Source organism: Ictidomys tridecemlineatus, unplaced genomic scaffold (genome assembly GCF_052094955.1).
Source record: "Ictidomys tridecemlineatus isolate mIctTri1 unplaced genomic scaffold, mIctTri1.hap1 Scaffold_90, whole genome shotgun sequence".
Classification (NCBI taxonomy): domain Eukaryota; kingdom Metazoa; phylum Chordata; class Mammalia; order Rodentia; family Sciuridae; genus Ictidomys; species Ictidomys tridecemlineatus.
Genome location: NW_027526137.1, coordinates 362885 through 382920, shown reverse-complemented (window position 1 = coordinate 382920; position 20036 = coordinate 362885). Strand labels below are relative to the sequence as shown.

Sequence of the window (20036 nt, the reverse complement as noted above, 5' to 3'; positions counted from 1 at the left end):
ATAGGTACTTAGGAATCAATGTGCCCTGCTGTCTTTAATCAGAATAGTATTAGTAATAGAGCTGAGATAGCAGACATTTTAAAAATATTTTCTTTTCCTCACTATCATTTCTTCTGATTCTTGTCCTATATGAATAGCATTAGTTTTGAAGATGAGGATATTTAATAATGCAGGTTGAAGGTTTGGTGAATCTTCGAGTATCTTTGAAAGGAATAGATCTAGGACAATGTTCTGTTTTGGCCATGAACTATGTTAGTGTGGGTAAACCACATTCCAAAATTTGATATCCTTATATTTACTAAAGTTATCTGTTCTTGGTGTGGACGGAATGACCCTATCAGTCTTGAAAGACTAGTAAATACATACTATGTGCTAATATGTGATTTATCTTTTTTGAGTGTTTAGTTTTATGTTTTGCTTATCTTTTACAAAGGGAGAATATATTTGTTTGTTTTCCAGGGATTGATACAAAGTGCAGGCTGCCATCTAGAGACAGGCTTATCACTGTAGATATAATCACAACGCTCTCTGTTTTTAAGGCATTCTAATGAATTTGCAAGTTTTCAAAAATATTCTTTGTATAATAATTTGTGAGATAATCCCCCAATTTTTTCATGTACTACCCAGACAGATTACATGTATCTCAAGATATTTATAATTGAAATGCTCATTGGAAGGTAGTCAAAGTGTATTCCTTTTCTCTAACATTCCCCCAGCTCATTCTCAGATCTTAAGAAAGATTTATATAGACACTGAATTACTAGATCACTAAAGTCCTGCATTTTTTGTAAGCATTTGTTTCTTTTAGTGAATCCTAAATTTTAGTAGTCTTGGCCCTTATCATTTCCTAACCAAGATTTACTCTGGCAATTCATCCATATTTATTTACAATATTTCTGCATCTTATTTTAAATTATAATCTGTTTTTTTACAAGATGAAGTAAAGTAAAAATGAAACAAAAAAGGAGGCTGAAAAAAGAGGAGATGTCTTCTCATATTCTTAGGTTATCTTTGGTAACATACTACATTAGATTTCACTTATGAAAATTCTGTATTTAAAGCTTTAAAATAAAAAGTTGATTCATACATGGAATGGTTATTTGAAATGTATCTACTATTCACAAGACTTTTTGTGCTAGGCAGTGTTAGCATATTTCAACCATACCCAGGTTTTGGTAAATTTGTTATATCATAAAAGCCATAAACCTAAGAGGTTGTTATATTTTGATATTTTGAACAAGTAGTTTTGCTGCTGAGTTATGTTCTGCAGCTTCTACTTCTACCTGTACCTATTTTTACTTCAGACTAACATTGCAAAATAGGGGAAAGGGAGAATAAAATTGAGTAAGGAGGATAGGGTAAGACAGTTTTCTGCACCATGTAGTTCATTTTTGTTGGGACATGGGGGTGCATTTTGCTGGTTCCTTCTTGGCTTGAAAATTACTTCTTCATTAACTTAACTTATCCCTGTGATAGATAATAAGTGTTTGGACAAGGGTAGTTATTGTTGGACCTGGTCTCTATTCTGGAAGCTATAGGTCTGGATGGTAGAAAAACTGTTGGAAATAACTTTGCCTGTTTCAGGATTTATAAATAAATAAGTATGAAGAAATAGGAAAATAGAGAAAGAACTAGGTCTCATTCTCCAAACAGTATTAACCTGGGAAAGTTCATATATAGAAATTTGGCTTCTAGTAGAGCTCTAGTTAGAAACTAGAGCTTTTAGCTTGATTCCATAATTGACAGAATAATTTATCAAAAAATAAATAGCCTCTTGTTTCTGGACCTTTTGGCTAAGATCAAAGGTAAAAATGAGTGACCAAAGGAGGGGAACCTAATACTAACTGAAAACCTTATGTGCTGTAGGCATAATGTAAGATACTTTATATTTATTATCTCATTTAATTGTCTTATTCTTGTTTCTTTAACAAATATTTTTTTTAATTCCTCCTGTATGTTAAGTACTATTCTAGGCATTAGGAATTACAGTAGCACCTCTGCTGTGCAGTGGTACCATCACCACTTAAAATGTCAAGTTGAGGATGTAACTTAGTGGTAGATTGCCAGCCTTTCATTCAAGAGGCCCTGGGATGGATCCCCCACCACCAGCACCACACACTGAACACATGACTGAGTGCAGAGATTCTTGTTTAGAATAAATAGCAAGAAATTTAAAATGAAATAAAAATAAAGATTAGAAATTTGTAAATTCTGGAGATCAATAAACTTTTCCATTGTAATATGTCTTAGTAACTGGTGGAAGAAAGAATTAAACCCTACTTTGAGTCATTCCAAAGATTCTAAACCACTCTTGAGGATTCTGCTCTATGTTGTGTTTACTATACCCATAATTGCAGTCTCTTTTAATTGTCCATAATCGATAATTATGCAAGCCAATGTTTTCCAGCCCTATTTTCATATTGCTTTCAATTTTATCTTTTGTGTCCTGTGATACCATGTAAGTAAACGCACAATTCTGCATTTCTGGCAAACTTGTTTTAAACATTCTTACCCCTGCCCACTAATGAGGGCATGTTGATAGTGACTACAAAAATGCCCCATATGCAAGGTTTTTGTTTTTCCCCTTTGAAAGTGGGGATTGAATCCAAGGATGCTTTGTCACTAAGCAATATCCCTAGCCTTTTGATTTTTTGAGACAAGATCTCTCTCAGTTGCTTAGGTGCTCACTAAGTTGCTGAGACTGACTTCAAATTTCAAATTTTTGATCCTCCTGCTTCAGCCTTCTGAGCTGGCGTTATAGGTATGCACCACTGCACCTAGCACCCTTAATCAAGGTTTAAGAACTGTCTGATAGTCAGATTTGTTTTTAACATTTCTTTGAAATGGCTTTATGCATTAATTTGTTTGAGTAATATGTTCGCATAGTTCATTTTTTTTAAATGCAAAGGATATGCAGTGGGATGTTGTCCTTCATCCCTGAGCCTCAACTACACTTTGTTGTTTCCAGCAACCAGTTTTGGCAGATACTTGTGTATCTTTCAGAAAATTTTTAATGGTGCACAGACATGTATCAATATCACTCCTTTAATGTGTGTGACTTGTATCCTACAGATCTTTCTAGAATAGTCAAACTTGATTGTATTTTGACAGCTCCTTGGATTCCATTGCGTTTCACAGTCAATAAAGAATAGTGGTTAGTTATAGCCAGTCTGTCTGCACAGAGACAACAGATGAGCTACTGACAAATAACTCTTGCAAGTTACTAAACTTTTACATGCCTGAGTTTTATGATCTGTAAAACTGGAAAAATAATAGCAATTCTTCATAGGATTGTTGTAAAGGTTAAATGTGTTAAGATGAAGTGCTTCTTAGGAGTGAGTAAGCCCCAAGTTGCTGCTACCACCACCATCGTTATTTTTTCTATTACTACTTCTTTTATTTAATTTGATATTTATGGACATTTGAGTTTTTTATTCTTTTTTTTCTATTACAAATAATACTCAAGGAATAACCTTTTACATTCTTTATTTTGCACATTTATGGATGCTTTGCCATAAATATAATCTCAGGATCAAAGAGTATGTAAATTTTGAAATTTTGATAGACATTTCTAAAATTGCATACCACAGAGGTTTTACCAAGTTATGCTTTTTACACAGCAGTTTAACAAAATTTAAATTCTTAAGTATTTGATAGTATCTTTCTATTATTACTTCTAATTCTGGGATTATTTGTTAGAAATGGCAATTTCACAATTCTCTATCTTATTGGAAATATTATCTTGTCAAGACTGCCTGTTCAAACAGCCTTTTTTGTTTTTATGTAAATTATGTATGTTGGTAATTTATTTTTTCAGCATTCTCATAGATAGCTTGTTAGTGTTTAAGAGAATGGAAGATGATGCTCTTTCCCACTCCTTATTTTCAAATATTTATTTCTGTGAATGTATATAATTTCACATCTTTGTCTTTATCCATAATCTTATGATAAACTTCTATTAGAAAATGTGTACCTTTGAGGCCAAAAATGTTTAGTCAAGTGAGATTAGCTCTTTGAGTACTAGTCCTGAATCACAGCACTTGTTTTTTTTTTTTTTTTGAACCTTCTCAAAGAGAGCTTAATATTAAGAGAGAAGAGTAAAAGATGATAGCTGTTTTTCAAATAACTGAAGGAATGAAAAGATTAGTAAGTGGTGGTCTCTGCCATACATTTCTTTTACAGATGTTCACAGAATACAGTGGAAGAGTATGATGCTATAAAAATCAATATAATGAACAAATGCTTTAAATAGAAAAGAGTACTACTATGAAAGCAGGACTATTTGGTATATCAACTAAGAGATGACTGGCATTAGGAAACAGTTTTAGTAGAGTCACAGGATCCAGCTGGAAAAGAATGAATAGTTTGAAAGTAAGTAAATAGACTTATTTTTGGAATAGTCATTGTAGCAGCACAAGGATTTTCCTCTTAAACAAAAAATTCAGTATTCAGTTTTTGTTTCTTTTCAAAGTTATGTTTTTATTTTATGAGTCATCAATCACCTTCAAAGGTGTTAAGCTTGAGGTTGTCTTTTCATAGTGCTTTCAGTACTAGTTAGCATTTTGTTCCTTCTTGTTTTATTACACAAATTAATGGAGGAAGATAGTCCTCCCTTTATGAACAGATATAACTAGTTTATTCAAAATATAGTTAAAACTATATGTGATGACTGCCATAGTAGTCATGAAAATAAGAGTTAAGCATTATTTACAATTGAATTATCTTAACAGTGACATTTATAGTTATTACTGAAATCATAAAATTAGCACTGTCCTTTTTCTTAGAATTAAAAAAAAACAGTTTACCAAGACATTAAAATTTACACATTTTAAGTGTGTAGATTAATGACTTTGGGCATTAATTTCTTTTTATTGCTTAGTAGTAGTACCCCATAACTTAATTCTTCTATTGGATCTCTATACATATATTTTCTGTGATGGAAGAGACTTAATTTGTATAAATTTGCAATGCCTTTTCATTTACAAGTCTTTTCTTTTCATCAGTGTGTTTGCATTTCTGAATACTAAATTCCTAGGAGTATAATTCCTGAGCCATTCATGAAAATATCCTTGCTATTATGGTGTTACTATAACCCCTTACCTTTTAGTATTTAAAAGAAAATTTATAATTCTTTAAAATATGGATTTCTCTGGAAATTAATATTGAAACTTCTGAGAAGTCTCTAATAGTTGTTCTGTTTAACAGACAACCACAGTACTTTTTAAATAGCATTAATGAGCCAGATGTGGTGGCACACACATGTAATCCCAAGGACTCAAGAGGCTGGGGCAAAAGGATTGATTGGTGAGACTCTGTGTCAAAATTGAAAATAAAAAGGGGTGGGGATGTAACTCATTGACAAAGTACCCTGGTTATTCCTCAGTACCAAAAAAATTAAAGTAAAATAAAATGTGGAATAATTTAAAACATAAAACTAATCCTTTATTATCTCTGTTTCTGTGATTCCAGAATTTGTGAGCAGCTTAGGTAGGGGGAATCTGCCCTACCATTTCTCTTAAAAAGTTGTAGGCCAGGGCTGCTGTTACTTAATTCTTGTCTAGTATAGGAGGACACTCTACACTTATTTACATGTCATTTGCCTCTGCATACTGCCCTGAGTATATTTATATTGTGACTTCCCCAAGAACTGTAAAAAAACAAAAGGAGTGATACCAGGCTACTTCTATGATCTGGTTTCCAAGTTACACACAGTCACTGCCTCCTTATTCTATTTGTTAGATAAGGTTTACTAAATTCAGCCCATTGTTAATAGGAGTGCATTAGGCCCTGAATAACAAAAGTTGGGGTTTATTGGCTAGGAAATCATCTTGGAGGTTGACTACCAAAGGTATTAAATTTAAAATGGTCAGAATGTTTAAAATATATTAATGTGTATTTGAATAATTCTGAAAGGTAAAAACTCTTGAGAAAATGATATATTTTTATATAGGTTTTGGGACTCTGAAGTGAATTAGTGCCTTGTTTTTCAAAGTCCAGGGAGAAATGAATGGAAAAACAACAAAATGTTCACTATGTATCTCTTTGGGGACTGGGGTACTAAAGAATGAACCTGGAAACACTTTTCCACTAAGCAACATTCCCAACCCTTTCATTTTCTATTTTGAGGCGTCTGGCTAATTTACTGTGGCTGGCCTCAAATTGAGATCTTCTTGCCTCAACCTCTGAGTTTCTTGGATTTTAGGCATGTGCCACTATACTGTATCTTAATAAAAATTAGCAGCAAATACATTTTATAAACTGTGGTTTTTTTCATTTCTAGGGGTACACTACATAAACCGTGCACCTAAATTATACTCAATCTCAGGATAAAAATCTACTGACATTATTACATGTATTTTTAGATTAATGCAGAAATACTAATTAATTGTTATACTGAATTAAAGAATTCCATTTGTTTTTCCGATTTAGACTGGCTATAGAATAAGATTTCTGCTTACTCACAAAAGTGACTGATGAAAACTTTTTGCACTATTTTTGAAAGCAGTCATGGAAAGGCAAATTCAAATAGTTGAAAACTAAAAAGAGTTCATTAGTTTGGGTTCAAGATCCTTCAACTTCATTTCCATATGGTTCCAGATTGTTTTTGCCATGACTTTGATTCTAAAAATTTTTGTAAGATATTTTTGAAGTTACTTACTTTATGTATTCTTTTTTTGAAAAATAATAATGTATATTAATTGTGCCAATTAATGGGTTTCAATATGACATTTTCATACATGTGTATATCATGCTTAAATCATATCATCCACCAGCCCTACTACCTTGTCTTGCTCTCCTGTTTCTTTCCCTCCTCCTTGTCTCATTCTCCTTCTCTATAGCTCCTTTCTACTTCAGGGTCTACTTTCTAAAAAATTAGTTTTCTCATATAAAAGAGTACTTGTACTTTTATTTGGGTCTGCCTTATTTTGCTTAAGATGATTGTTCTCCACTTTCATACATTTTCCTGCAAATAATATCATTTCATTCTTTTTTGACTGAATGAATCTCCATTGTGTATATAGACCATATTTTAAAAAAAATCATTCATCTGTTGATTAGCACCTAGGCTGACTCAACATCTTGGCTATTATGAATATTGCCACAATAACCATGGGTATATATGCTATCATCTGTAGGCTGATTTTATTTTCTTCAGGTATGTACAAAGGAGTATTATAGCTGGATCATATTCTAATTCTACTTTTCATTTTTTGAGGAATATCAGTACTGTTTTCCATAATGACTGTACATACATGCCTACCAACAGTGTCTAAGGATTCTCTTTACATTCTCACCAACATTTGTTACTTTATTTATCATGTCCATTCTGACCCAAGGACTGGGAGATTGGGGAGATGTAATTGCAGTGCAGTTTTATCTTATATTTGCTTGTTGACTAACAGTACTGAGCATTTTTTCATATATTTACTGTTCACTTGTATTTGGCAAGTGTCTATAGATCACTTATGGTTTATTGATTAGATTACTTTTGTTAATTTATTTTTGGATTCTTTATTCTGAATACTAATCCTCTGTTAGATGAGTAACTGTCAAAGATTTTCTCCCATTGTATGGTTGTCTTTTTACTCTGTTGATTGTTTTCCTTCCTCTCGCAGGAGCTTTTTAATTTGATGCGATTCCACTTGTCAATTCTTGCTTTTATTTCCCAAACTATTGGAGGTCATTTCCTGGGCCAGTATCATAAAAGTGTTTCCCCCTTTAAACTTCCATGTTTTACATTAAAAGTTTTCATCCATTTTGACTTGATTTTGGTGCTAGTCATTTGTTTGTTGACAATTTATATTTCTTATTTTGAGAAGTGTCTGTTCAGTTCTCTTGCCCATTTATTGATTTGGGTTATTTGTGGTTTTGGTGCTAAAAGTTTGTTACTGGGAGAGATGAGTATCCAATTTTAGTCTTCTGCATGTAGATACCCAGTTTTCCAGACACCATTAATTGAAGATGCTTTTTCTACCCCTCCAACATGTGTTTTGGCACTATGTCAAGAATTAGATGGATGGAGAGGTGTGGGTTTATTTCCAGGTCCTTTATTTTGTTCCACTTGTTTATAGCAGTTGTTTTATTTTTTTAATCCTCAGGGAGAGTATAATCTTTTTAAATTTTTTTTTACTTTGTTCTAATTAGTTGTACATGATAGTAGAATGGATTTTAACACATTGTACACAAATGGAGCACAATGTCTCCTTCCTCTGGCTGTACGTGGTGCAGAGTTACGCTGGTAATGTACTAATACACGTTTGTAGGTTAATCTAGTTCCACCATCCTTCATCTCCACAACCCCTCCTCCAACTCCCTTCTACACAATCTGAAGTTTCTTCATACTTCCCCACACACTCCCCCTTATATTGATCAGCATCTACTTATCAGAGAAAACATTTAACCTTTGGTTTTTTGGGTTTGTATGCCATTTTTTTTTCCTCCAAGATTACACTGTTTTTGTTACTGTGGCTATATAGTATATTTTGAAATCTAATATTATGATGCATCCAGCATTGCTCACTTTGCTATGTATTGCTTTGGCTATTCAGCATTTTTTGTATTTCCAAATGAAGTTTAGGCTTGCTTTTTTCTAGTTCTGTGAAGAATGTTGTTGACATTTTGGTGAAAATTGCACTGAATCTTTAGATTGCATTTAGTAATGACTATTTTAACAGTATTTAATTCTCCCAGTCCCTATGCACAGGTATTTTCATCATCTAGGGTTAGCCTCATTTTTTTTTCCTTTGTGAGGGTATTGTAAATGGGATTGTTTTCCTGATTTTTTTCCTCAGTGAGTTCATTATTGTTTATAGAACAGGTACTGACTTTTGTAAGTTGATTTCCTTTTTAAAAAAAATTTTTTTTAGTTGTTGATGGACCTTTATTTTATTCATTTACTTATATATGGTGCTGAGAATAGAACCCAGTACCTCACACATGTGAGGCAAGCACTCTACCATTGAGCCATGATCCCAGCCCCAAGTTGATTTTCTATCTTAATACTTTGCTGAATATTTTTATAAATTGAAAGTCTTTGGGTTTAGTTTTTGGGATATTCTTAGAATTATATTATGCAAACATAATTTGGCTTCCTCTTTTTCCTATTTGTATTTCTTTTATTTTTGTCTTTTATTTGATTTATTTTACTAAAATCTTAATTACTATATTGAATTAAAGTATGAGAGTGAACACCCTTTATTTTTTTGGTCCTGATTTTATAGGAAATGCTTTCAGTTTTTCCCCATTTCATATGATGTCAGTTATGGGTTTGTCAATATAGCCTTTTATGTTAAAGTATGATCTTTCTGTACCTAATTTTTTCAGGGCCTTTTGTCATGAAGGGATGTTGAATTTTATCAACGGTTTTTGTTGCATCCATTGAGACAATTATGCAGATTTTATCCTTGATTCTGTTTGTTTATTTTATTCTCTTTATGTTCTGTATTATGTTTATTGATTTATATATGTTGTATATATATGTGTTATATATACATGTATATATAATATATATGTTATATATTAAATACTTGAATTCCTGAAATAAAGCCAAATTGATCATGGTGTATGACCTTTTTAATGTGTTACTGAATTCTATTTGCAAGTGATTTTAGCTAGCATATTTTCATCTGTGTTTATCAAGGATGTTAGTTTATAATTTTCTTTTTTAGTTGTGTGCTTATGAGGTTTCAGTAGCAGGTTAACACTACCTTGTAGAATAAGTTTGGCATTGTGGAATGAGTTTGGAAGGGTTTCTTCCCTTTTATATGTAATATTTGAGCAGTGTTGGTATTAGTTCTTCTTTAAAAGTCTAATAAAATACAGCAGTAAATCTGTCTGGTCCTTGGCTTTTCTTTGTTGAGAGACTTCAATCTCATTGCTTGTTGCTGATCTTTTTAATTTTTAAAATATTCTCCTGGTTCAATTTTGAGTGTTATGTGTGTTTAGAAATTTGTCTTTCTAGATTTTCCAGTTTAATAACATAATTTAAATAATAATTCATAATAATCAGTATTGACTTCAGTGATGTTGTAATTTGTTTTTTTTTTTTTGAGAGAGAGAGAGAGAGAGAGAGAGAGAGAGAGAGAATTTTTTAATATTTATCTTTTAGTTTTCGGCGGACACAACATTTTTGTTTGTATGTGGTGCTGAGGATTGAACCCGGGCCGCATGCATGCCAGGCTAGCGCGCTACCACTTGAGCCACATCCGAAGCCCTGTAATTTGTTTTACAACTTCTTTGTTGTAATTTCTCCTTTTTCACTAATAATTTTATTTATTTGGGTCCTTTCTCTCTTTTCTTTCATTATTTTGCTAAGGATTTTTCAGTTTTTTTATCTTTTATAGAATCAACTCTTTTTTTATTCATTGATCTTTCGTATTGTTCTCTTGGCCTCTATTTAATTTATTTCTGCTCTGATCTTCATCACTTCTTTCCTTCTATGGATTTTGGAGTGTTTTCCCTCCCACCTTGTTTCTCTGAGACGTTGAGATGCATCATTAGGTTATTAGAGGTTTCTCTGTGCATTGTAGACTTTCCTCTATTAACTTCTTTTCCTGAATCATAGATTCTGATAACGTTGTGTTTTCATTTTCATTTTATTCTAGGAATTTAAAAATTTCCACCAGATGAGAAACTGATGCCCCTCCTATTTTCTTCTGTGACCACTCTTCATTCAAAGTTTATTCTCTTTCTGTGTGTTGTATAATTTCTATAGTTTTTCTTGCTGTGTGTTAACAATTTCATTCCATTATGATTTGATAAGGTGCAAGAAAATATTTCAATTTTTTTAAAAAGAAAATTTTCCCTCTGATCCTGAGGATCAAACCCAGGAATACTCTACCCCTTAGCTGTGTCCCCAGATCTTTTGTTGTATTTTGTTGTATTTCTTTATGTGTTGTCCAGGCAGTCCTAAAACTCCCAATCCTGCCACAGCCTCCCAAGTAGCTGGTAGTACACATCTATGCACTGCTCCCAGCTTCGAATTTGTTAAGACTTGTTCTGTAGCCTAAAATATGTTTTACTTTGGGGAAACCTTTCATCTTTTGATGAAAACAATGTGTATTCTGTTGGAATTGTGTTGATTATTTTATAGATGTTTGTAAGTTCAGTTTAACTCTGATGTTTCTTTGTTGATTTTTTTTTGTCTTTATTGATTAGTTGTCTTTTGGTGAGAGTAGGGTATTAAAATCACCCATCAATATTCTTGGGACTTCTATCTCCCATTATGTGCAGTAATGGCTTTTTAATGTAAAATAGGATGCTCTTATGTTCATTGCACATAGATTTGCAACCATTATATCTTCCTAATTAATGGATTATTAACTTTATTAATATGAAATGACCTTCTTTGTCTCTTTACCAAGTTTGGCTGTATTCTGTTTCATCACATATGAATATAAGTACTCCTCTTGCTTTTTTCATTCCATCTTCTTCGAACATCATTTTCCATCTTTTCACTTTCAGTGAAGTTAGTCTTTCCTAGTAAGGTTACTTTTTTTTTTTTTTTTACAAGCATCATATTACTGGGTCTATTTTAAAAATCAGGCATCCAGTCTGCATCTTTTCATTGGAGAGTTAAGATCATTGATATTCAAGGTTATTTTTGAAAGTTCCTGTGATTTTGTTGTTGTTCCTTGGATTACTTTGAAGATTCTACATTTATTTGTTTTTCCCTTATTCATCTTAGTCATTAATGTTGATTTTATCGTAGTTCTTATTTGCTTATCTTCTAGTGAGGTTAATTCTTCACTGTGTTCTCATGATTGCTTTTATCTTTCTTTTCTGGATTTAGGATTCCTTTAAGTATCTTCTGTAATGCTGCTGGAGTGATCATTAATTTCTTTAGTTTATACTTGGAAAGTTTTTATTTTTCCTTTGATTCTGAAGGAAAACTTTGCTGGATATAGTTGTCCAGTCTGCATTTATTTTCTTTTCAGGATTAAAATACATAATTCCATGCCCTCCTGGCCTGTAGAATTTCTGCTGTGAAATCTGTTACTCTTTTATATCTGCCATAATTTATATATGACTTAGCATTTTTCTCTTGCAGCTTTTAATACTCTTTCTTTGTTCTGTATTTTTGGCAGATTAACTATTTGTCATACAGAGGTTTTATTTTTTTCTTAAGATGTCTCTTTGGGATTCTAAATCTTCTATAGCTGGATATCTATTTCTTTCCCAATATTTAGGGAATTGTCTGCTTTTATTTTACTGAATAAGTTTTGTGTACCTTTGCATTGTAACTCATCTCCATTGTCTCTTCTGATATGTTTGATCTTTTAATGATGTCCCAAACGTCTTGTATATTTATTTTTTTTTCTTTTTATTGCTGTTGCATTGTGATACTTCATCAATCTTGTCTTCAAGCTTTGGTGATATTTTTTCCACTTGAACTAAACTGTTGGTGAGGCTATCTACTGAGATTTTTATTTGACTTACTGAGCTTTTCGTTTCCAAGATTTGTTTGGTTCTTTTTCAGAATCTCTCTCTTATTGAAGGGCTTTTTCATTTCTTGCATTGTTTTTCTTTATTCATTCAACTATTTATTTTATCATCTTTCAATTAGTTGATTCTTTTTAAAAGTTGATTCTTTGGCTTTTCATCCCCTTTTTTATCTTTGGAATCACTTTCTAGATAGTCAGGAGCTTTTAGAGGAACCATGTTTTATTGTTTTCTTATTTCTTGTATTTCTCTGTTAAAATTTTTGCATTTGTTGGGAAGCATATCTCTTCCATCATGATGTGAGGGTCTTTTAGTAAACAGACTTTTTTTTGATGATGTGCTGACGAGTATTAGTTTGTATTGGAATGTTGCACTTAGCTCCAAATGGACTTGGTGGTATAATTTCTTTGTGATTTCTCTGTGTTTAGTGGATTTTGACACAGTTGTACCTTGATAGAGACTCAGGCTTGATTTTTTTGTAGGTTTCAGGAGAGTAGGATCCGTTTAGAGTAGTTCATGCAGGTGTGATGTTGACAGTGAAGTATTAGAGATGTACACTCTGATTACTCCCCTAGTCTTATCCACAGTGTGCAGTCTAAAAGGTTCTATGAGAATGACTTAAGGGAAGCAAGATCCTTTGAAGGTCCTCTTTCTCTATACTTATCATCTAGTTCATTAGATATTCAGATTTTTAAAAATGTCTGAAGAAGTTTGAAGTTCCTATATAAGAGGTGTGGTATCCAAAAGAGTTGTTATTTATGGGTGCTGTTATTATACTGAATGTCCAGGAGAGGGACTTTAGATTCTTGTAACCCTGCCAGATTATTCTGGTTTTCTCATACATTCATTTGCCATGGTTTGAATGAGACTAAGTTTTTCCTAGAGTAGGTTGTGGTTTCTCTCAACAGGCGTGGTGGTGTAGCTTAGTGGCAAAATACCTGCCAGGTACTTGAGTTGCCAAACATGAATTCTCAGAATAACTTAGAAGAAAACAAATAACAGTAACAACAACATAAAACACAGTAAAAACCAAGTAAAAGAAACAATAGGGAAGTGTAAAAAATAATATAGAATTGATTAAAATGTTAAAAGTTGATAAAGGTAAAATTAATAAAACAATAATAGTGAAGAAGGAGAGACAGGGAGGAAAGAACAAAGAAAAATTTCAAACAAAGGAGAAAAATACATAAATCCAATTAAGGTGTAGAAGAAAACAGCTGTAAACAAAAATGAGAAATAAAATTAATAATAGAAGTTAAAATACATGGGGGAGAAGAAGCCAAAAGTTCCTTCTAGCCTGGTACTTGAGTTGAAGATTCTTTCCACGGCTTATGTGTGTCCCATCTAAAACCTGTTGTTTCCTGTCAGCTCACATTAAACAAATTGAGTGGTATTCAAGCTGTGCTTTGTGTTTCTTACCAGGCAGGGTCAGGGAATGTTGTCTGTGCCAGCATTGTATTCTCTCCACAATTTTTTTGTATGTGCAACCAGGTGTGTGGTGTATGTTGGAGCCTCCACAAACCCTTCTTGCTTTTAGCAGTTTTGTTATAGATTTATATGACAAAACATATAAATCTATGAACATGAATGATGTTATGCATAACTTATTGGCTTTTGTAACACTGTAGTCAATACAATTTATGTGTATACAAATATTAATCATTTAAAAATCTAATTTTAATTCTTTTAATTGTTTAATTTTTTGAATATCAGTTTACTTATCCAGGGTGCTATGAAACAATAACTAACAAAATAGGGGTTGGTAAAATAAATACAATAAGTGTATTACATATTTATCTGTGAGAACTATTTCAAATTGATAAGATTATTCATAACCCAAAGAAGTTTAACTTTGATGGACTGATGTTAAATTAGGGGGTTTTTTTGTTTTGTTTTTTGTTTGTTTGTTTGTTTTAATTTGGGTGATTTTAGGAATGCCTGCCAGAGACAGATTTTATTTGTGATAATTAGAAATTTAATTCAGATTTCCTCTTTAATTTTTAAAAATCTTTGCAAAATTAAGCTTATATTTTAGTGAGTAAACTGTCTTCAAGATTATTTTTATCATTAAAAAGATAGTCATAATACAAAGTAAATACAGTTACAATACAAAACTTTCCCATCTTTTTTTTAATATTTATTTTTTAGTGATAGGTGGACATAATATCTTTTATTTTAATGTGGTGCTGAGGATCAAACCCATTGCTTCACACATGCTAGGCGAGTGCTCTACCACTGAGCTCCAGCCCCAGCCCTCCCATCTTTTTTAAGAATTGTGTGTTTGGAACAAAATCTTTTAAAATATTTTTTTCTTCTTCCTCTTGGATATAGGGAATTTATTATTTATACTTGATAAATTGATATTGATAAATTCAGCATCCTGTAAATGAAGTACCAAGTATGCACCAAGTAACTAAGTAACTAAAATGTGCTTGAATATGATTCTATTTAAAAAGATAAGGCAGATTTCAGTTTTACAGTATCAATTTTCCAATTAGTAAATTAAATTTAATGTGCCAATATAGTTATTTCATTTGTGTTTTTTTTTTTTTGTTTTGTTTTGAGGTACTGGGAATTCAACCCTTGGTTAATCTACACCTGAACTACATCTCTAGACCTTTGAAAAATGTATCAATCTCATTTTATTTATTTATTTATTTACTTGCTTATTTATTTACGGATGGTACAAGGGGTTGAACCCAGGGGCAGTATACCATGTAGCTATATCCCTGACCCTTTTTATTTTTAGACTTTTAGTTTAAGACAGGCTCTCTCTAAGTTGCCCAGTCTTACCTTGAACTTGCTGTCCTCCTGTCTCAAACTTCCCATTAACTAGGATTGCAGGCATGTGCTACTAAGCCCAGCACCGCCCTCCCTCCACCTTTTTTTTTTTTTTAATACTTTGAGACAGGGTCTTACTAAGCTTACCAAACTGGCCTTAAACTTGTCACTCTCTTTCCTTAACTTGAGTAGCTGGAACTTTTACTGACCCATTACTCTAAATGAAGGGCACACTTTTTTGACTTCTGGAAACTATTCTATTGTTATGTGCTCTTTCTTTAAAAAATATATATAGTACATTTTTGGGGCTGGGGTTGTGGCTAAGCAGTAGAGCTCTTGCCTAGCGTGTGTGAGGCTCTGGGTTCGATCCTCAGCACCACATAAAAATAAATAAATACAACAAAGGTATTGTGTCCAACTACAACTAAAATAAATAAATAAATATTTAAAAATATATAGTATATTTTAAAGACTCTTCCCTCTTTTTATTTTTTCATTTTTTAAAAGCATAAGACAATAGGATTTATTCAAGTGGAGAGAAAAGAGACAGATCACTTGTAAGGTGAGAGGGACCCTATAGGAGTTGCTCCACTCTTTTCTTAAATGTGATTTGAATTGGAGTTGATAATTACTGACAAGAAGTTTTTCAGATTATAATTATTTTTGGATTTATTCTTAGAGTCTTAATTTTGCAATTTTTAAAAACTTGAATTAAAAAAGTCATGTTTAATTATTCTTTGTGTTCCAGATTGATTTTTGAATTACATTTCAGTTTCTTTAAATTATGTTGATTTTTAATGCAAGTTTTCAGCTAAACTACATTTGTTTTTCCTTATCAGTACCAGTGGTAAAATTTACATGACCATATTTCAGGTAAAATCAACTAACGAAGAGAGAAGTATTATGAAGGAATAAGATGAAAAAGTAAATTTTTATTTCTTGATAATTATGTAGAACTTAGGAGTTTCTTATGTTCAGAGAAAACAGGTATGGATTATATCAAGGGACATTTTAATTTACTGAAGAACATTCTGATGATAAAGAATATCAGAAATAGCCACAAGAGAAATATGATCTCTATAGTTGGAGATTTTTAAGACAAAGCAGGTAGCTATATGTCTAGATATCACTAGTGTATGTTTAATTAGTCTCTTCTAGTACAAACTTAATGTTTTTTGTCTTTGTCTTCTCCTTCCCCAACACTCTTTCTCTGTACTTATCATCTAGTTCATTCAGATTTTTAAAAATGTCTGAAAAAGTTTGAAGTTCCTATGTAAGAGGTTTCTTTAGAATATATGGTATAAGAATTTGAGGAGGAAAGAGAAAAACTATAATTTTTTCAAACAATGATTAGATTAAATTTTATGTTTAGCATGAGATAGATAAAGAATAACTGTAAAATCTGTTGTTTCACAGGTACTGTGAGAATAGAGATGTTTCGAAATATGCAGAATGCAGAAATCATCAGAAAAATGACTGAAGAATTTGATGAGGTATAGCATTCCAATATTTATGCAGATTGCCTACTTATACTTTTAAATTGTTAACATGTTGATTATTTCAAGTTTTGTTTTGATTTGGTGTTTACTGTAAGAGAAGATATATATTACTTATTTATATTAAATATCAATCCATGCTACTAATTACAAAATTAATAGCTTTGGGGATTTGATTATATAGTGTGGAGGTAGCATTAAATAATGTCTGATGATTGATAAGGATAAGAAAATTAATATTATGAAGTAGAAGTTCATTCTTGACTTTTATTCTTGAAAACTTTCTCAAATTCCCAAATTTATAAATGCATCTCCAACACTTCTGTGGAATGCTAGTCCCATTAAATGCTTTAGAGGAAAAAAGGTTCAGAGGTCAAAGAAATCTGAACAGGGTTCCATATTATACCTTTCTTAGTATCAAAGCACATTTTAGTTTTTAAGATTCCTAGTGAAGAAAAATCGGCTTAACTTTATTTGACTCAGAATTTTCCAGTTATTTGAAACAGAACATTCTCTGCCATCCTATGTCTACTTGTGTGAATATGTGAAACTTAAAACTTCTGTTTTGGACATTCTACTTTAGGGTATTCTAATTTTCATTTAGAATACATGTTTTGTTTTTTTCTTCATAATCCTCTTTCCTATTTTCAGTGAAATATTGTCTCAAACAGTTTTTACATGGATTGTAAATGCTGAAACATCTTCAGTTTTACTTTTATATTTATGCTTTGGGGCACTGCTAATTGCAGTTTTAATATTATTCCTTTTGATTTAAATATGATTTCTATTTTCTGGCAGATGTTCCTTTTTCTTGACTTTCAAAGATTGCTTTTTTCCCCCCTCTTGAGTGTAAGCTTAGCTGTTTTTTTTTATTGTTATTGTTACTAATTTTCAGTTGAATAAAGTAGTACAAACTCACCATAAAACAAATACACTCAAACATACATAACATCTTGGATGTCTTTCTCATCAGTTGTTCACCTTCTCTAAAGCAAGCTCAGACCAAAAATATTTTTTTTTAAAGAGAGAGTGAGGGGGATAGAGAGAGAGAGAGAACTTTAATATTTATTTTTTAGTTATCGGTGGACACAACATCGTTCTTTGTATGTGGTGCTGAGGATTGAACCCGGGCCAGGCGAGCGCGCTACCGCTTGAGTCACATCCCCAGCCCCAGACCAAAATATTTTACATGTGATTTTTTACAGAAACATTCTGCTAGTGTCTTTTCAACTATATTAGTACCATGTTAGGAACTTTACATTATGCTTTATTCATATGTATATCCATAATTCCTTGTTCTCGATTTTGTAATCCCAAAAGCCTTTGACATTGTAAAGTTTTTTGGTTTTTTTTCCCACTTAGGTAAGGTTATTTACAGTTTTGATTTCTTTCAGCCAGTGTGAGTATATGTTTTACTTAATTCTTGACTTGGTACTAGTCAGATTTCTTTCTTACAAATTCCTGAGATAAACCTACGAAAAGGAAAGTTTTGGAAGTTTCAGTCCATGATCTGCTGACCCTGTTATGTTTGGGGCTGTGGTATGGCAGCAGTGCATGGCAAAAGTATTTATCTCATGTTGGGAGCAAAATAAAGAGGAAGAGGCTCACTTTCCCTTTAGGGGCATGCCTCCAGGGACCTAAGAGCTCTGTCTTGGCCCCACCTCTTAAAAGATTCTACATCCTCCCAACAATACCAGTCTGGGAAACAAGCCTTTAAAACAGGAACATTTAGGAGACATTGCAAATACAAACTGCAGCAAATATTCCTGGAAATATTTAATTAGAAGGGCATGCCACAGATTCTGTTTGGATTGTGTTGGACTGTAAGGCATTTGAACTTACATGAAGTTAACTTTCTAAAACTAACAAACCTGGATTTTAATATATTACTGTTGGGCTTCTTTTCGTCAAAAAAATAAACTGGTTATTTCAAGAGCTTGTATGTGCCAAACAGTAGGTAACAAAATCAAGTTAACATGTAATTGGGAAGTTGCTTCATCAGCTGCCAGAATGATTGTACTACACTAGACTTGTATCAAAGGTGATTCAGATCTCAAATTAAAATGTATTGTGTATCTTGGACCTTAAGAATATTAACACTTGATGAAAAGATTATTACAAGTTTTTGAGATAATAGTTCCCAACCTTTGTTGCATATTGGTGTTATCTGGGTATCTTTAAAAAGTACTGGTATCTGTCTCTGCCACATCCCCAGATATTCTGATTAATTTGTAAAGTGCGTGATCTTGGCATGAGAATTTTTAAAAGTTCATCAGGATTCTAACAAGACATCAAAGTTTGAAATTACTGGTTTAAGGTAAATAAAAAGAAGAAAGCCAAGAATTAAATTATTAAAACCCTTCACGTGTGAGAACAGTTAGAGGGGGAAACAAATGAATATATTGTAAAAATGAATGTGATAACAAGAAATTGTTACTTTTGTTTATTTATTTTTGGTAGTTGGTATTGAACGTGGGGGCACTCTAGCACTGAGCTATATCTCCAGCCCATTTTATTTCTTAATTTTGAGACAGGGAGTGTCTTACTACATTGCCAAGGCTGTCCTCAAACTTCTGATTCTCCTACTTCAGCCTCCCATAAATTTCTGGAATTACAGACCTGCACCACATCCAGCTCAAGGAAAAAATCATTACTTTTGTACTAAGATTAAACAACTAGAAGAAGATGAGAAATTCATGGAAATAAAGGTCATGATATGCCAATACGGTCATATATTCAGAATATATTAAAAGGTAGTTAACTGTTACCAAAAGTGATAATCAATATGTAGCAAATAAAATTATTTTAAAAGGATTTATTTCATTTCTCTATTTTTTCCAACATTTGAGATAGTGATCTAATCAAAGATTGCTTTATTTTTTTTAGTCATTTAAATCTTTTTCCTTTTTGGTTGTACAACTGTTTGGTTATACTAGGAATGTGTTCATTTAGAGCAGAATTATTTATTAGATTATCTTCTAAGGCCATCTATTTTATCTTCAGTAATTTTAGGAAAATATTATTCTTTTTTTTACTCTGTATATTCCCAAGAACTTGGGTTTAAATACTTGTATATTACTAGATATACCATATTTGATTTTTTTCCCTTCAAAATACTTTTTTGGTTATTTATTCCCCAGGGGATATGGGAGGTTATTTTTGGTACATCATGTTTTAGAGTAATGTTTTTTAAAAGATCTGAACTGTTAAATTCGAACTGTTAAATTCAAACAGTGGTTCTCAAAAGAGTAGTCATTATTAAAATATTATTGAAATAAATATATTATAGCAAAGTCAGGTGAAGATGATCACCTAATC

General features: G+C 32.1%; 1 protein-coding gene across 2 annotated transcripts in view; it reads left to right on the top strand.

The window, feature by feature from the left end:
• The window catches only part of LOC144364693 (endothelin-converting enzyme 1-like), a 94581-nt gene that overhangs the window by 5941 nt on the left and 68604 nt on the right, over nt 1-20036 (top strand). For both annotated transcript variants that reach the window (XM_078037600.1, XM_078037599.1), the window contains exon 2: nt 16639-16715. In XM_078037600.1, coding sequence (XP_077893726.1) covers nt 16639-16715 — 77 coding nt within the window. The remainder of the gene's footprint in view (nt 1-16638; nt 16716-20036) is intronic.